General features: G+C 39.7%; 2 protein-coding genes across 5 annotated transcripts in view; one reads left to right on the forward strand and one right to left on the reverse strand.

Annotated features, from left to right (window-relative positions):
* Positions 1–658: 658 nt before the first annotated feature.
* Positions 659–6,048, forward strand: LOC122064983 (pentatricopeptide repeat-containing protein At2g17140). Of its 3 annotated transcripts, XR_006135875.1 has the most exons (5): positions 659–3,303; positions 3,897–4,365; positions 5,015–5,055; positions 5,253–5,322; positions 5,398–6,048. XR_006135875.1 is itself a non-coding variant. In XM_042628777.1 (2 exons), the coding sequence occupies exons 1-2, from the start codon at positions 794–796 to the stop codon at positions 4,021–4,023; spliced, it is 2,637 nt and encodes an 878-aa protein (XP_042484711.1). In that variant the 5' UTR covers positions 659–793; the 3' UTR covers positions 4,024–4,371. The 3 variants fall into 3 exon arrangements, 1 of the variants encoding a protein (XP_042484711.1); XR_006135874.1 differs by having other exon boundaries at positions 5,015–5,322; XM_042628777.1 differs by lacking the exons at positions 5,015–5,055; positions 5,253–5,322; positions 5,398–6,048 and having other exon boundaries at positions 3,897–4,371.
* Positions 6,049–10,966: 4,918 nt separating this feature from the next.
* Positions 10,967–17,307, reverse strand: part of LOC122064985 (phosphoinositide phosphatase SAC6-like) — a 39,402-nt gene continuing 33,061 nt past the window's right edge. For both annotated transcript variants that reach the window (XM_042628779.1, XM_042628780.1), the window contains exon 21: positions 10,967–11,298. In XM_042628779.1, the coding sequence (XP_042484713.1) occupies positions 11,168–11,298 (131 nt within the window). In that variant the 3' untranslated portion in view covers positions 10,967–11,167. The remainder of the gene's footprint in view (positions 11,299–17,307) is intronic.

The raw sequence follows: 17,307 nt of genomic DNA on the forward strand, positions 1-17,307 counted from the left end.
TTTGTGCCCAATCATAGATTCATATCCTCTCTAGTTGTGCTGGAGGCCCATCGCGAATTTGAAGGTTGGGAGGACTAGGGCATGCACCACAACACACAAACGTGAACCCTAAGGTCCTCTCAACTGTTAAATGCGAGTTGGGTGCCCTAGCAGTTAGAGAGGATCTTGGATCCCCTAGACACAGGGGCAACAAAATAATCATCCTGCTCCATGTTGAATTCCTATGCCTACTTTTTGTTCAGCCCCACATTGGCACTGGGACTATCCAACCAAGGAGCATTATCTTTCCCCCAAATATTATGAGACAATGTTTTTTTGTCCAAGGCCACCCATGCACTAGATCCGACCCATTGAATCATAGTTGTTTTTTTTATTCTGATAATAAATATTAAAATTAGATAGAGATGTGGTAGAGGATCATTTAAAATTTGATTTGATTGACTACATAAGAATTTGTCGATAATTTCGATTAAATCCTCTTGTTCATGAATGTTCCATAGGAATAAATTGCTATTCTGTTCCTCCCGACCTCGTCATGGACACACACAAAGGCCAATGACCAGCTTGTACCTCATAGGGTGCGTGCCCCCTACCCGCTCTCTGGACAGAAAACACTTGCAGAAGCGGTGCCCCTATAATAGTGGAAAATAATCCCTCAAGCTCAACTCCTCGTAGCCTCATTATTACTGGTTATTTGAAATTTGAATTGTTTCGGTTTCGTCTTGTGACTCCAATGTCCACTCTTCAGAATGACGATTCAAACTAGGAACCATATCGATTTACCGTTAAATTAATGGATCAAACCACCAATCTGGCCAGAGCCTTCCTCAAGAATGCTCACAATCCATTCCTCTCATGGAACCTATTCAAACAATTTCTCTTATCTCCTCCTCCTTCGACTTCATCTATTCCTCAGTTCATTCCCGCCATTGCACGCACTCTTGCTGGCGCGAAAATGATCCCGGAAATCGATCAACTTCATAGGCTTCTCCTCGTTCTGCCCCCTGAAATAGCCCGCCTTTCTCTTGTCTCCCTCGCGCAAGAGCTTGTAAAATGTGGTCTCCTTGACAAGGCTTTCTCTGAATTTCAATTCCTTCGAAGACATTTCCCGGTTAAAGCTCCACCAGTTCGCCTCTACAACGTGTTGCTCGAATCCTCTCTTCGTCAAAATCGGCTCGAATGTGTCTCTGCGTTGTACAAGGACATGCTAGTCGCTGGGACTAGACCGGAAACTTACACTTTCAACCTTTTGATATCTTCCCTTTGTGATTCTGGTCGTGTAAAAGAAGCCCAAAAGGTGTTCGATAAAATGCGTGACAAAGGATGTGAACCGAATGAGTTCAGTTTTGGGATTTTGGTTCGTGGGTATTGCAGAGCTGGACTTAGTCTCCGTGGTTTGGAGCTCTTGAATGCGATGCCAAGTTATGGTTGTGCTCCTAATAGAGTGATTTACAACACTCTAGTCTCTAGTTTCTGTAGGGAGGGTAAGGTTGATGAAGCTGAGAAATTGGTAGAGAAGATGAGAGAGGACGGTCTCTTTCCCAACGTTGTTACTTTTAATGCCAGGATTTCAGCGCTTTGTGATGCAGGGAAGATCATAGAAGCTTCTAGAATTTTCAGAGATATGCAGACAGATGACGCTTTGGGTTTGCCTAGGCCTAATCTAATTACCTTCAATTTAATGCTACAAGGGTTCTACAAGGAAGGAATGATTGAGGAGGCTGAAGTCCTGATTGAATCTATGAAAAGAGATGGTGTCTTTACGAAAGTGGAGAGTTACAATATATGGTTGTTAGGTCTAGTGAGAAATGGGAAGCTGTTAGAGTCACAGTTAGTGTTTAAAGAGATGTTAGTGAAGGGCATAACCCCAAATATTTACTCATACAATATCATGATTGATGGGCTATGCAAGAACGGGATGATGTTAGATGCTAGAATGGTTATGGGTTTGATGATAAGAAATGAGATTTTACCAGATACAGTAACTTATAGTACTTTGCTTAACGGATATTGCAGTAAAGGTAAGGTCTCTGAAGCCAATAATATACTCCATGAGATGATGAGGAATGGGTGTTATCCAAACACTTGTACTTGCAATATCTTGTTGCAGAGTTTATGGAAAGAAGGGAGGATCACAGAAGCAGAGAAATTGCTGCAGAAAATGAATGAGAAAGGATACGAATTAGATATTGTGACCTGTAATATTGTGATTGATGGTCTCTGCAAGAATGGGAGATTGGATAAGGCAATTGAAATTGCTAGTGGGATGTGGATGCATGGAAGTGCCGCCCTTGGTGATCTAGGGAACTCATTTCTTGGTCTTGTAGATGATACCGATAGCAAGAGATGCGTCCCTGATTTGATCACGTACTCAATGATAATTGATGGGTTATGCAAGGCTGGGAGACTAGATGAAGCTAAAAGGAAATTCATGGAGATGATGGGGAAAAACATGGATCCCGATCCAGTTATCTACAATACTTTTATACATGGTTTTTGTCAGCACGGTAAGCTATCATCGGCATTTCGGGTTCTTCAAGACATGGAAAAAAAAGGTTGCAATTTGAGTATTCGAACTTACAATTCACTGATATGGGCCCTTGGGAGTAAACAACAAATAGATGAGATCTACAGACTGATGAAAGAGATGAGAGAACGAGGGGTTTCCCCCAATGTCTTCACTTATAATAACCTGATTAGTTCTCTTTGTGAAGGAGGGCGGACAAAGGATGCTACTACTCTATTGGATAAAATGTTGCGGGAGGGTATCTTCCCTAATATTTCTTCATTCAGGTTGTTGATCAAATCGTTTTGCAAGGTCTGTGACTTTGGGGCAGCACAAGAGGTGTTTGAAATTGCTTTAAGCATATGTGGCCATAATGGAGCACTATATAGTTTATTGTTTAATGAATTTCTTGTTGGAGGGAAAATTTCAGAAGCTAAGGAACTATTTGATGCTTCAATAGATAAAGGTTTTGATGTGGGAGCTTTCTCATACAAAGATCTGGTTGAGGCACTCTGCAAGGAAGAGAAGTTGGAGGAAGCTTGCAGCATTCTTCACAAGATGGTTGATAAAGAATGTGGGTTTGATCCTGCATCATTTATGCCAGTGATTGATGCATTGGGTAAAGGTGGAAACAAACATGAAGCTGATGCACTTGCCGAGAGGATGATGGAGTTGGCTACAGAAGGAAGAGTAGCAAACAAGGTTTATAGAAAAGGATTTAATGAGAAGGTAGTGAACCATCAGAAACCAAAAGAAGGCGGGTTTTCTGGAAGTGATTGGCATTCTATGTTACACAGGTATGGCTGTTTGAATGCTCCTTATGATTTATTTCTATTTGGCTTTTCCTGTGTTGGTATTACTAAGTCATGATTGCTTTGCAAACTTATATGTACTTTCCCTGCAATTTATTTTAATAATTTCTTCATCTCCTCTTGAAAGTTTAAGCTTTTCTCTTAATCGTTTCCTGATAGTCATTCAGATGTCTTGTTTAAATAAAGTTGGTTAACTGGAAACCTAAGGTCCCGATACTGTAGAACGAAAAATAACATACAACATTTGTAGCAGTACTCATGGTCCAAATGCAAGAAGATTTCCACCTTGCATATATCCTTGGCCAAATATTAACCACCCATTAAGTTAGACTAACTGTCCATTGTATAGGTACTTCATTCAGAAACTCACCATGCTCTTTTCTGACCATCCAACATTGGCGTATAAGATCATCCTAGGAGAGAAGCCTCTGCACTAGTGATAATGAAGATTTTTGTGCTGTTTCAAGCATTTCTTACCGTTTATCTGCTGGATATATTCATTTTTTTCCTTCTAAGAAATGGTTGTAGGATTGTTTTTTCGCACTCCTAAATTCTTTAACATTTACTTTATTTTGCAGAGATGATGGGAGTGGGATAGCATTGAAAGTTCTTAAAAGGGTACAAAAGGGCTGGGGTCAAGGAAGTATATCAAGTTTGCAATCCCAGAAAAATGATTTGCCCGACTACTGGGAAGATACTGGGTAACCATTTCTCTGGAATAAATGGTCAAGTTTGGCGTGGAGGTTCACAGTTTCGTATTAACTGGAAGCAAAGTTTTGAACCTTGTGTAGGATAGAACCTTCTCTTGGGGCCATAAGCGGTTGAAGTACCTGCTTTGATCCATGAAATGCAGTGTTATGGAGAGGACAAGTCATAACCAATGGCTGCCTTTGCTCACCTCTGGTTAGATGTTTGAGTAGCAAATGCAAAACGAGGTCCAATCTGGTGGATTTTACAAGAGGACGGTTTCGCTGCTTACTTGGCCTGACTCATGATTCTCCTAGACTGTTGTTCTCGATTACCTTTAAGAGATGAGTTGGGACAAAGGTATCTTTATGTCGTGAAGTATCATAGTTTTTAGTTAATGACATACTTCTGACTCATGCATCACTAGTTACATATATTGCTCTATTTCTGCACAGAGTTTACTCAACATTTTTGTGGTATTACCTTAGTATGTTGTTCGATATCATTGCTTATTCACATGGAGTGATATGATAGGACTGATCCTGTCACAGTGATGTTTCACTGAGCATTTTCAATGCAATTAAATCCTTTGTCTTAATCATTCTTACAAGTCCTTTCCGAGCATGCTTTTATCCCGGAGCTGTTATTATTAAATTGCTTTGTTCTACTCAAACAGTGACGGTTTTCCTCCTTGTTTCTGCATTTGCTTTAGAGTTTTCGGCTTCTTTTTTAACAGATATTGGCCATATTAGTTGGGGTTTATTAATTCTTGAAGTTGATATGCTTTACCAATCAAATTTAGACTCGTTCTTTCTAAGATCTAGAACTACTTGAAAACATAATTTTATCCTGAAACTCTGAGGGGAACTAAGGATGGAGTGTTGAAGATTTAATTTTCATGTGCGGAATTAAATGTAGTAATCTAACATTATCTGTATGACAAAATATAAATTTTTTTTAGTTAAATTTGAAGGAACAGTGATGTATTTATGGGTCTTGCTTCTTGCAGGCATCTAAAGGAAAAATAGAAGTAGTTGAGCTATGTTGCTGGTAAAGTATTTTAATGATAGTGCCGCTAGTTCTCAACTGATCTTCATAGATTTTTCACTGGTGCACTCAAATTATTTGGAGCATTATGCTATATTCAAATGGAACAGTCAATCATATTCCTAAAGGAAGCCTTTTGCAAATTTGATGACGTACTTGAGCATGTTTATTAATTCTGTCTTGATGTTCTTGGGTGCCAGCTTAATATCTTCCACTGTGAGTCCATCAACTTGACTTCCAGTTTCAATGAATTCTCCTTTGCCTTCCCTGGTGAGATTCAAAAACTATGATTTCCATATTATATCTTTTGTGAGGACTTGTCTAATTTTCTGGAATGGCACTCAGGTTTATATTGTACGAGTGTAGAATGGGAGTGGCACTGTGGCAGATGAGATAAAGATAGCTTACTCAGCAAAGAAATAAGAATGAAAAAGGATGCATGTTATCTCCCAGACCGCATTTTATTTTATTTTATGTTGGTGTACGGATGCACATTTTGTGTGTTATCTACAACTTACTGTAAAGAAAGAGTGTGCCCGTTCTCACATGGGGGGATTCAGGGTGTGCTAATGCACCAAAAAGCACACTGCATGTGCTAAGGATAAAGGAGGAGAAAAGAGAATAATCTCCTATCTTGCCTCAAGCGGATCAACGCCTAGTACCTGATAGATCATCTATACAAGTCAACAGTTCGAAGTCATATCAGTCATATAGTTTTCTGCGTTCATTTGGCAGTGTGGAAAAAGGCACCAAAGAATGCTTGAACAAGCTTCAAGCCTTGAAATAATGTGTTGAAAATTGTCTGTAAGAAAAGTAAGATCGTTGTTGAGGTCATAGGATACATAAATGGTGACCTTTCAATTTTTCATAGATTTCCTAATGTATATGAGCACTAGAAACAGAGTGGCGATGGGGAAGAGACCAGGTCAGCCACATGGTTGCCCCATTGTGGACCTAAGCTGGTTGAATGCAAACATAGAAGGAACTTCCCTTTCACCTGTTTGGACTTTGGACCTGCAATGTTATTACCGTATGCTTTTTATTTTTTTTATAAGAAAAGAAAATTTCATTAAGTAGAGAGAAAGTGATTTACATCATTGTACGATCTAAAGTTGTAAAACTGAGATCGTTTTGCTATGATCATATGTGTGATGGTATGCAATCCTAGAACCACTTTGCTATTGGGTCCATAACAAAAAGTAATGCTAGATAGAAACTTATGCACGTCCAAAACCAGGGGAATTACACTCCAAGGCGATGAGGTGGCATTGTAATTTGAAATTAATTCTCCAAGATCTTCCGTATCACTTCAAATCTCCCCGATTCTTCATCCATTGTTCCTCGCCTGCTTCATATTGATAAAAAGTCCCGGAATGCATGCTTTCAATGGTATTACTTGTCATTAAATAATCAACATTTAATGAGATAAAATTTTCTTTGTATATAATACATGTAGCCCATCTAGAAATGTTGTTTGTTGCATCGGTGACACCCACACAAAAGAAGATTGGTGGATCCACATCAAGAAGATTAGAGATAATTGACAGAGTAACATTGGTTTGATTCACTTGGGGGGTTATATGGTGGTAAGCTTGTGCCGTCCATTGCATCATAGGACGAAGAATCATGTGGGGATTTGGATTAACTTGATTGTAAATAGTCTTATTCCTATGTGACCATATGAAGTAGCATGTGACAATAAACATATTAAAGAAGGAATTTTGATGGTTAGCCGGGATAGAGGTAAAGAAATACATAATAACATGCTTAAAAGGAAGATCAGAAAGACATTCAGTTCGTAGTCCCAATGGGCTAGTTGCCCAGATTCTTTTTAAAAATTTGCATGAGATGAAAATATGATCAATAGATTCCTGCTGATTTTGACAGAATCCACAAGTGGGATCCACATCCATCCATTTTCCTAGGATATCTTTGGTAGGGATTCCACCATGCGCTAACCTCCAGAAAAACATCTTAAATTTTGGATGGAGTTTGGTTTCCAAAGAAATCGCCACCAATGTTGGAAGAGAGATGAGCAAGTACACCTACATGATAATCCAAATTGGTTAGTAGATGAACCAATAGTTAAGAATTTCGTAGCCAGTTTGGTGGTAAGAACCCATGTTGTGGAAAATTTACACCTCCAAGAAGCATTGCTTAAAGAAACTGAAATTTTTAAGATATGATTAACAGTGGGGAGAGAGAGGGAGCATTGCTAATAGCAGACTAGAATTCCACTGATTACGGCACATAAAATCACTGACCTGCATTAGACAAGATTCACTTGGTCTGTTATTGTTGATGCTTTCTCAGTTAAAATTGGGGATAGTGGGTATCCATGGATCGATCTAAAAATTAGTGTTCCTACCATTCCCAATTTTAATATAGACCATTTTTTTAAGGATAAGGAGGATACTTACAATGCTATTCCAGGTGACAGATCCTCTTTTATTTAAAGTGGTCAAGTAAAAAATTGACCTATTTGGGAAGTATTTCTTTGCAATTATCTGCGCCCATAGGGAATCTTGTTCTGTGATGAAACGCCATCCCAACTTCAATAGGAAAAACTTTGTTTTGGGTCTTAGAAGTCCTGATACCCAGTCCTCCTTGAGATTTAGGGTAACAAACTTTATGCCACCCAATAAGATGAGTTTTCTTTGATTGCTTCTGATCTCCATTCTAGAATTGTAGATAAATTGAATCAAGTTTCCTGCAAATGGACTTAGGAAAAGCAAAGCAGGACATGAGATATGAAGGAATAGTGGACGAGGCTGATTGGATTAGAACTATTCTGCCTCATAAGACAAGAGATTAGCTTTCCAAAAAGAGAGCTTGTTTTGCACTCTGCGAACAATATGGGTGAATCCCTTAGTTCTTGCTGTGTGATGAAATAAATTGGTGCCAAGATATAGAGAATCATTCTTCATCTCACTAATACCCAGTGTGCAGCATAGAGAGGCTTTGATAATGGCATCAACATTAGAGCTAAAAGCTAAACCACTTTTATCATAGTTAATGGCAAGGCCAAAAATATCTGAGAATAAATCCAAAATGCATTTAATAGTTGAAATATCCTCAAGGGTAGCCCGACAAAATAAGAAAGTTTCATCAGCAAAGAATAGGTGAGATATTTCAGGTGCCCTTCGGGCAACCTTGATCCCTTTAAACAAATTAAGGTCTCTATAAGTGGTGAGCAGTCTAGATAAAGCTTTCATAGCAACAATAAAAAGGAAAGGGCTAAGAGGGTATCCTTGTCTAATTCCTCTAGAGGGCTCAAAAAAATCAAATGCAAAGCCACGGAGTTTAATAGAAAAGAATGAAGAGCTAATAAGATAGCTAATCAAGTCTCCCCATTTGTTTCCAAAGCCAAGATAATAAAAAAGAGCTCGTAAGAAACCCCATTCTAATCTATCACAGGCATTAGCCATGTCTAACTTAATAGTCACAAAACCAGCTCTTCCTTTAGTATGTTTGATGAAGTGAAAAATCTCTTGAACAATAATAATAATGTCAGAGATTTGTCTTCCAAGGACAAAAATAGATTGGAAAGGAGAAATAATTTTGTGTAGAACCCCCTTTAATCTGACTGCAAGAATTTTTGAAATGATTTTGTATGATACATTACAAAGACTGATCGGTCTGAATTCCTCTACCCTATGGGCATTTTCCTTTTTGGGAATCAGGCACACAAGAGTACGGTTAACTCCAAAGGGAAGGGAGATGACTCTAAAGAAACTGGTAACAAGGTCACAAACATCAGGGTTGATAAGGTCCCAAAAATTTTGATAAAAAATTACCTGAAAACCATCAGATCCTAGAGCTTTGTAGGCTGCAAAAGAGAAAACTATGCTCCTTATTTTATTATAAGAAGGGAGCCGAGAAAGTAATTCAGCTTTGAGGGGATTGAGGATTGATGGCAAAATACATTCAATAAACAAAGGGTCAAGAGGGTTAGAAGTGGTGAAAAGGGAGGATAGAGGATGAGAAATTTCTTGCAATGGCTCTAGGATCAGTAATTTGTTCCCCAGAGTCAAAGAATGAATTCAATGTTCCATTTTCTGGCATTAACACGGGCCGAGTGTGATAGAACCAAGTGTTGTGGTCACCTTGGTTGATGTACAAACGCCTGGATTTTTTAAATCAGAATTTCTCTTCAGCTGCTAAGATCCACTCAATTTTGGAGGAAATTTGTGACATCTCATCCAGAGGTGGAGAAGTCGAGTTTTCCAAATTGAGATGGGAATCAAGCAGAGAATGCTTCAAATGGTCAATATGGCCAAAAGAGGAATGATTCCACCGGTTTAGGATTTTGCTAAAGGAAGCAAATTTAGTCATCAAATTATCAATGTCCAAGTTTTTCCAAGATCTATAACAAAAAGGTATGAAATCAGGGTGGGACATCCATGCATCTTGAAAATGAAAAAGTTTTCGAAACCTATATTGGGAGGTAAAGTGTTTAAAATGAGTGCATTGTGGTCAGAGCCAGTGGAGGGGAGCTTGGTGAGTGAAGTAGTGGGGAAAGGTTAACCAGGAGAAAGAAGCAAAGGCTTTATCAATCTTTTCTTTGATCAATTGGGGAGGTTTTTGCTTGTAAGACCAGGTAAAATGATTTCCAATGGTCGTAACTTCATCCAACCCAAAAGTGGAAATGAGATTTTCAAGAATTAACGATGATGGTAACGTTTAAAAGGTTGACCTCCAAATTTGTCTTCCGCTGCTAAAACCTCATTGAAGTCTCCCAAAATGATAAAGGTAGAGAAATGGAAGCTAAATATTGGTGTTATTCCCATATGCTGCATTGCCTACCTGTAGTTGATTGAATCCATTATCAACATTTAGCAGCTAGGATAGTATTATGGTCCAGACTAGGCCGACTGCAAGATAAGTTGGGGTCCCAAAAACCCAGATCAACAAGTCTCGAAAGGGCTATTTTATAGAAACAACCTTTTAGATGATTCTTTTGCTTATGACTAGCCTCACACATAGCTAATGAAGCTCATACCACATAGTACTGGCACTTGCCCCTTTTAACCCAGAAGGAATGCCTAACGGTGCCTGTGTAAAATCATCTGTTATCTGATCTTTAGACTTATATTACCATGAACAACAAGGATGAGGGTCAGATGATCTATTTCTGGTCACGTTCATGGGGTCTGGATTATGTGTTCTCAAGAATTGAGTACCGGTTTTGAGCTACACCTCGGACAGACTTCACTTGGGTTTCCATTGAATGATCCATCCAACATTGGGAAGATCATATGGCCACAATACTCAAATTTCAGGAAAAAGTTCAGCCAGTAATCGCCAAGACACCGCTAATCAGGACAAAAATAAGTGAAATTTTTTATCAAGTGCTCAAAATCAATTCTGGCCAAAATCTGAGTTCTATAATCCATATACTTTAGATACTTCCCTCCTAGTTTTCAATAGGTCTGGTGGTTCATGGTGTTACATGGGAAAATTGACATTTTTGATCAACTGAGGAAAAAGAGGAGGGTTTGAGGGCGAATCACACCTCAGATTATTTTGATCAACTAACAAAACTAATCCATGAAATGTTTTCATAAGGAATACTTACAGTACATGTGATGAAACAAAACAAGTTAAGGGATTTTCATTGCTAGAAAAAATAAAATTGACGATGATATGAGTAGGGATATCTGACTCATTTGCAGTGCAATTCGTGCGGTCCAATTAGTCTCAACCGATTTATAATGCGAGAAGGAGAGCTTTTAAGACTGAAGAAAAGCCACAATCTCAGATAACATAGGCGGTCAGCTTTTCAAATGTTTGAATTATCAACTATAGATAGAGAATCAAAAGAAAGTAGCTAATAATCTGGTTTATGGCAGGTAAGACTACAAAATAAAAACAGGCATAAGATTGTATAGTGATGAAATTTGCGGGTACTGAATGAGGGACAGACAAGAAACTTCTTTATTTCAGTGTAGTGGGAATGAGTAATCCAAAAATAAATAAAAGAATGGACCATCTAATTTGGTTATAAGGTCAACAGTGCGAGCAGATTATGCTACAAAAAATAAACTAAAAAATAAATAAAATAGGCCACAGATTGCACAACTTATGTCACAGATAGGACAGAATTCTTGGTCCCTCAACTTCGTGGCTTATGCAAACGAGGCCGATTGCAAAAAATCCGGCCATTGGCTCTCACAAATGCTGCTATACACAAACTCAGGCCCGCCCAGAACACCGAAAAGAACAAATTGCGAATATCAGTTCGAACTGCAGGGAAGACAAAAGCAAAAGCAGTGATTCTAGATCCCATTGTAGGCAAGTACATGTTATCACCACAGAGAAAATGTGGACATACAGAAGAAATAGCACGTTTATCACAACATAATAATTGGATTTTCACAGTTAAAAATGAATGCAGATTCTGGACACTAATGAGCATAGTTGTCAAGGCGTCGCCTAGGCGGCGCCTTGGCGTCCCGGCGGTAAATCATAGGCATGGCAGTACAACGACTAATGGTTTCACACTTGGCGGTCGCCTTGGACGGATAGGCGACGCCTTGGCGTCGCCATGGACGCCATACCACGTTTTAGTACCTAGGCGGTCGATTTTTTTTTTTACTAACAATATTTTATTTATTATATTTTAATTGGGTTTTTTTTTTTTTTACTAACATTTTCTATTATGATTTGAGACCAAACCCTCGGTCGATTTCAAATTTCCAATTAACGCCAGAGACAAAGCCACAAACCCTCGATCGAAGCTCGAGCGTTCGAAGAGACAAAAACCGAAAACCCTTGACCGCTGCAACGATTTCTCTTCTCCTTCTCCGGCAGCCACTGTTGCGTCTTCTGCTCCTCTCCGACCGCTGCAACGATTTCTCTTCTCCTTCTCCGGCAGCCACTGTTGCGTCTTCTGCTCCTCTCCTTCTTCTTCTCCTTCTCCGGCAGCCACCGCTGGTTCTTCTCTTTTCTCCTTCTCGTTCTCCGGGCAGCCACCGCTGGTTCTTCTCTTCTCCTTCTCGTTCTCCGGCAGCCACCGCTGCAACTGTTCTCTCCTTCTCCTTCTCCGGCAGCCACCGCTGCAACTGTTCTCCTCCTTCTCCTTCTCCGGCAGCCACCGCTGCAATCCTGCAACTCTTCTCCTCCTTCTCCTTCTCCGGCAGCCACCGCTGCAACTCTTCTCCTCCTTCTCCTTCTCCGGCGGCCACCGCTGCAACTCTTCTCCTCCTTCTTCTTCTCCTTCTCCTTCTTCTTCTCCGGCAGCCACCGCTGCAACCTCTTCTCCTCCTTCTCCTTCTCCGGCGGCCACCGCTGCAACTCTTCTCCTCCTTCTCCTTCTCCGGCAGCCACCGCTGCAACTCTTCTCCTCCTTCTCCTTCTCCGGCAGCCACCGCTGCAACTCTTCTCCTCCTCCTTCTCTGGCAGCCACCGTGCAAGTCTTCTCCTCCTTCTCCTTCTCCGGCAGCCACCGCTGCAAGTCTTCTCCTCCTCCTTCTCCTTCTCCGGCAGCCACCGCTGCAACTCTTCTACTCCTTCTCCTTCTCCGGCAGCCACCGTGCAAGTCTTCTTCCTCCTTCTCCTTCTCCGGCAGCCACCACTGCAAGTCTGCAACTCTTTTCCTCTTTCTCCTTCTCCGGCAGCCACCACTGGAAGTCTGCAACTCTTTTCCTCCTTCTCCTTCTCCGGCAGCCACCACTGCAAGTCTGCAACTCTTTTCCTTTTTCTCCTTCTCCGGCAGCCACCAACAGGACTGGTTTTCCGGCAGCAACCAACAGTGACATCTTCTTTGCTCCTTCTCCGGCAGCAAGAACGACAACAACCACAATACGATATCGCCTGCGACATCTTCTCCTTCGGCAGCAAGAGCGACAACCAGGTAAGGGCCCCACCTACTAGTAACTTCAAATCTTCAATGTTTATAATATGTTTTCCTCTTTATCTGTATATCTAGTTATCTACTATCTAGAGTTTGATCTTGATCTGAAGATGGGAAATCATATATTTTAGATTGCTGGAAAAAAAAAAATATAAGAACTTGACAATGGTCTTGGTTGTGTATTTGTGTTAAGTGAAATGATTAAGTTGGATTTGTGAGTGTTTGATTGTTTTTTTTTTATGTTATCATGTTAATGTTATTGGTTAACACTTAACATACTTTGTTACTCTGTTTTGTAACTTGTAGGATAGGACTATAGGAGTTCATAATGGATGGTACTGTTGGTGGACCTGGTAGTAGTGGGGGTGATAATATAAGCACGGCTGCATATGATCCATCCAAAGACCCAACCAGGAAGGCCAAATCAAATGACCCTGGGTGGAAGTATGGGTATTGGCCTGACCTGTCAGACAAGAACCTTGTTAAATGCACTCTTTGTGGAAAAAACCTCAAGTGTGGAATTAAAAGGTTAAAGCAACATTTGGTGGGTGGATATGGAGATGTTGCTAAGTGTACCAAGACAACTGTAGCGATTGCTACAGAGATGAATGAAGCTCTTATGCGCAATAAGAAGAAAAGGATGCAAGACATTTTGGATGATGATGATGTTGATGTTGATGCTGGTGCTGGTGTTGGTGCTGGTGTTGGTGCTGATGTTGATATAGAAGTTGAAGGTCAAAGACAGTCTAGTAGGACTCCTTCTTCTACAACCTCTAGACTTATTCCTAGCTCTGGGACATTTGCTAAGAAAAAGAAAGTAGTCATTCAGCCACAAGTAAGGGGCCCCATGGATGCTCATGTTAGACGGACTCCTGAGCAAGTGGTTGCTGAGAGGCATCTTAAAGGTAGTACTCAGACTACTATAGAGAACCGGTTTAGATCAGCGGAAGAAAAAAAGAGAGTTGATAATCACATTGTTGACTGGGTTTATCAGTGTGGTATTCCATTCAATGCTATTAAGTCAAGGAGGTTTGAGGTGATGGTAGAATCTATTGCACAGTACGGGTCAGGATATAAGCCCCCAAGTTATCATGAAGTGAGAGTGCCATTGTTGAAGGCAGCAAAGGATAGAACTGCAGAGATGAAGAATAAATATGAAGAGTATTGGAAGCAGTATGGGTGCACTCTAATGACTGATGGGTGGACGGATAAAAGAGGAAGGCATTTAATTAATTTCCTCGTTAACTGTCCAGAGGGGACTTATTTCATGGAATCTGTTGATGCATCTAGTATATCTCAAACTGCAGAGAAGTTGTTTGAATTGATTGACAACAAAGTTCAAGAAATTGGTGAGGACAATGTTGTGCAAGTTGTGTCAGATAATGCATCGGCTTATAAATTAGTCGGTACAATGCTGATGCAGAAGAGGACAAAGTTGTATTGGACTCCTTGTGCAGCGCATTGCATTGACCTGATGTTGGAGGAAATAGGATTCTTGAATGCTAATAGGACTGTGATAAGTAAGGCAAAAAAAGTAACCAACTTCATCTACAGGCACACACGCATTCTTGATGCAATGAGGGCTAGAACAAATGGGAGGGATCTTGTGAGGACAGCAGCTACTAGATTTGCAACTGCATTTCTGACACTTCAAAGCTTGTTAAAACATAGAGATGACTTGAGACATTTGTTTATTTCTGAAGAATGGACTAGTTCTAATTTGGCAAAGACCGAAGCTGGGAAGAAAGTGGTTGAGACGGTGTTTGCGGTAGCATTTTGGAATGGTGTGGAAAATTGTCTTAGAGCTTCAAAACCACTTCTTACTGTCTTGAGGATTGTGGATGGTGATGAGAGGCCTTCTATGCCTGAGGTTCAATTTGCCATGGATGAGGCAAAAAAGAAAATAAAAGAAAATTTTGGAGATAAAGAAAGGCACTACAAGAAAGTGTTGGATATTGTTAATAGGCGTTGGGAGATTCAGATGGGGCGTCCTTTGTATGGAGCAGCACTATTTCTTAATCCTGGCAAATTTTTTTCTTATAAGGAAGGTGATGATGGTGGCTACCAAATTATATCTTCTCTACAGCTTGCATTTAATGAAGTCATTGAAAGAATGATACATGAACCAGCTTTACAAGACAAGATAAATACTCAAGCCACTTTGTATAGATATTCTCGAGGTGGTTTTGCCTCGGATATGGCAATTAGATCACGGGCAACCATGAGTCCTAGTAAGTAGAGTTCATTGTTTAATGTTTAGTTGTTTTGCTTGTGTGATATATTAAATATCAATCTAACTATTTTTATATATATTTATTTTTTATAGTTACTTGGTGGGGTTCATTTGGAGGTCATGCTTTTGAGCTTTCAAAGATTGCAAGACGTATTCTAGGGCTTTGTTGCTCCTCTTCTGGTTGCGAGCGCAACTGGAGCACATTTGAGTTTGTAAGTAGCTGGGTCTCAAGTCTCTATTTCATATTTTAGACTTTTTATTTTTGGAACAATAACTTTGTTTGTTGTTCTCTATTGTTTATGAATTCAGAATTCATACCAAGAAGAGGAATAGGCTGGAACATCAACGTTTGAATGATCTAGTCTATGTTCAATACAATCGCCGCCTAGAAGAAAGGTTTCAAGAAAGACGTCTCCTCAACAGAAATTAGGATCCACTTGTGCTTGATGAACTGGATTGGAGTAGTGAGTGGATGATTGACGAGCAAGTGGATGATGTAGTCCATCCCGATGCTGATCTCACATGGGACGTTGCTGGTAGAGCAATGGGGGCAACAATGGAGGGGCCCAATCGACCCAGGAGAGCTCAATCATCAACCTCTAGAGGAAATTTGTGCTACACACGCCGTGGTAGAGGGAGGGATGTTGGGGAGTCATCAGAATCAGATGGGGAAGAAGATTTGGAAGAAGAGGATGATGTGAATGATGACTTGGATGTCATAGATAATTTTGATGAAAATGCAAATGCTTCTAGTGGACAAGGACAACAAAGGAATCTGCCATCTGTTGATTTGTTGGATGATTATGATGATTAAGTTATTTGTGTTTGACTGTTTGAGTGTTTGGATTTTATATATTTTTTAAACTTTAAACTTTGAACTTGGATGATTAGTTAAGTTTTTTTTTTATGTTGAGTTCATTTGCTATCAAGCTTTATTGCTTCAGTAAGTCACTAATAGCTTAACAGGTTAGCCACTTATCTCATCATTTGATCTAATGATTCTATTTTTTGGTTTCCAAATATATATTTCTCATTCTGTCATTCATATATGATATACTGACATATATACCTTTTACTTTGTTCAGGTTGCTCACTCACTTCCAACCATTGCTTTCAAGCTTCAATCACAGGTTAGCCTTTTACTTTTTACTTTTGTGTGATGTACATGTTGATTTTTTATGACTTGATGAGTGATGAATTGATGTATAACTGTATAAGTCAATAATTTATGTTGATTTTTTATGACTTGATTATGTTGATTTTTTATGATTATTTGATGTTACTTAATGTTTGTTTTATATGTTATAGGGTATATATTTTAGGCTTGTAGCATGCTAAATAACTTTAAAAAATAGGGAAAATAAAAAAAATAGCATATTAAATAATTTTAGAAAATAGAAAAAATAAAAAATGACACACGGGCGATTTGACCGCCATGGCAACGCCAAAACGGGCGATTCATCGCCAAATCGATTAGCCACCCCTCCACCGCCTTGGATCGATTTGACGCCGTGACAACTATGGCCTAGGCGACGCCTAGGCGTCCAAGCGGTTTTTTAGGGCCAGGGCGAGGGACGCCATTGCTGAAGTATAAAAGGCGGTCGCCTTGGACGCCTTTATACCAAAGGCGACCGCCTTGGTGTTTTTTTTTTTTTTTTTACTTTTACTTAATTATTTATTTTTTATATTCTGATTCTTAATTTTTCATTTGCTGAAGTACAGGTTTTTAAAGGATGTGAGACACATGGAATCATTTACTCTCAAGTGAACAAAAAAAAAAGGGTTTGGTGGTGGGGGGAAATAAAACATGCAAAGTTTTTTTAAAACCCTCCATTTCTCTTGTTCAGTCCTTCTCTCTACCGGCCGGTGACCTGTGACTGCCATTACAAACTAACAATCGTCGGAGAACCGCTATGATTCAACCGATCGATTGAACACGACCCTGCGACTCTCTCTTCAACGTCCTCGAAAAAGGTATGTATGTTTGTAATTTTTTTTTCCCTCCCTGCTTCGTTTCGAGCTACGATTTCTTTTTTTTTTTCTCCCTCTTCTTCCTCTGCTTCTTCTTCGCGTTTCGAGCTACGATTTCTTTTTTTTTTTCTCCCTCTTCTTCCTCTGGCTTCTTCTTCGCCTACGATTCTTTTTTTTTTCTTTTTTCCCTCTTCTT

This window comes from Macadamia integrifolia, unplaced genomic scaffold (genome assembly GCF_013358625.1).
Source record: "Macadamia integrifolia cultivar HAES 741 unplaced genomic scaffold, SCU_Mint_v3 scaffold1845, whole genome shotgun sequence".
NCBI classification, from domain to species: domain Eukaryota; kingdom Viridiplantae; phylum Streptophyta; class Magnoliopsida; order Proteales; family Proteaceae; genus Macadamia; species Macadamia integrifolia.

Coding starts and splice junctions, on each gene's coding strand:
- LOC122064983 (XM_042628777.1), top strand. CDS start 794: ATGGATCAAACCACCAATCTGGCCAGAGCCTTCCTCAAGAATGCTCAC. Junction 3,304..3,896: donor TGGCATTCTATGTTACACAG/GTATGGCTGTTT, acceptor TTTATTTTGCAG/AGATGATGGGAGTGGGATAG.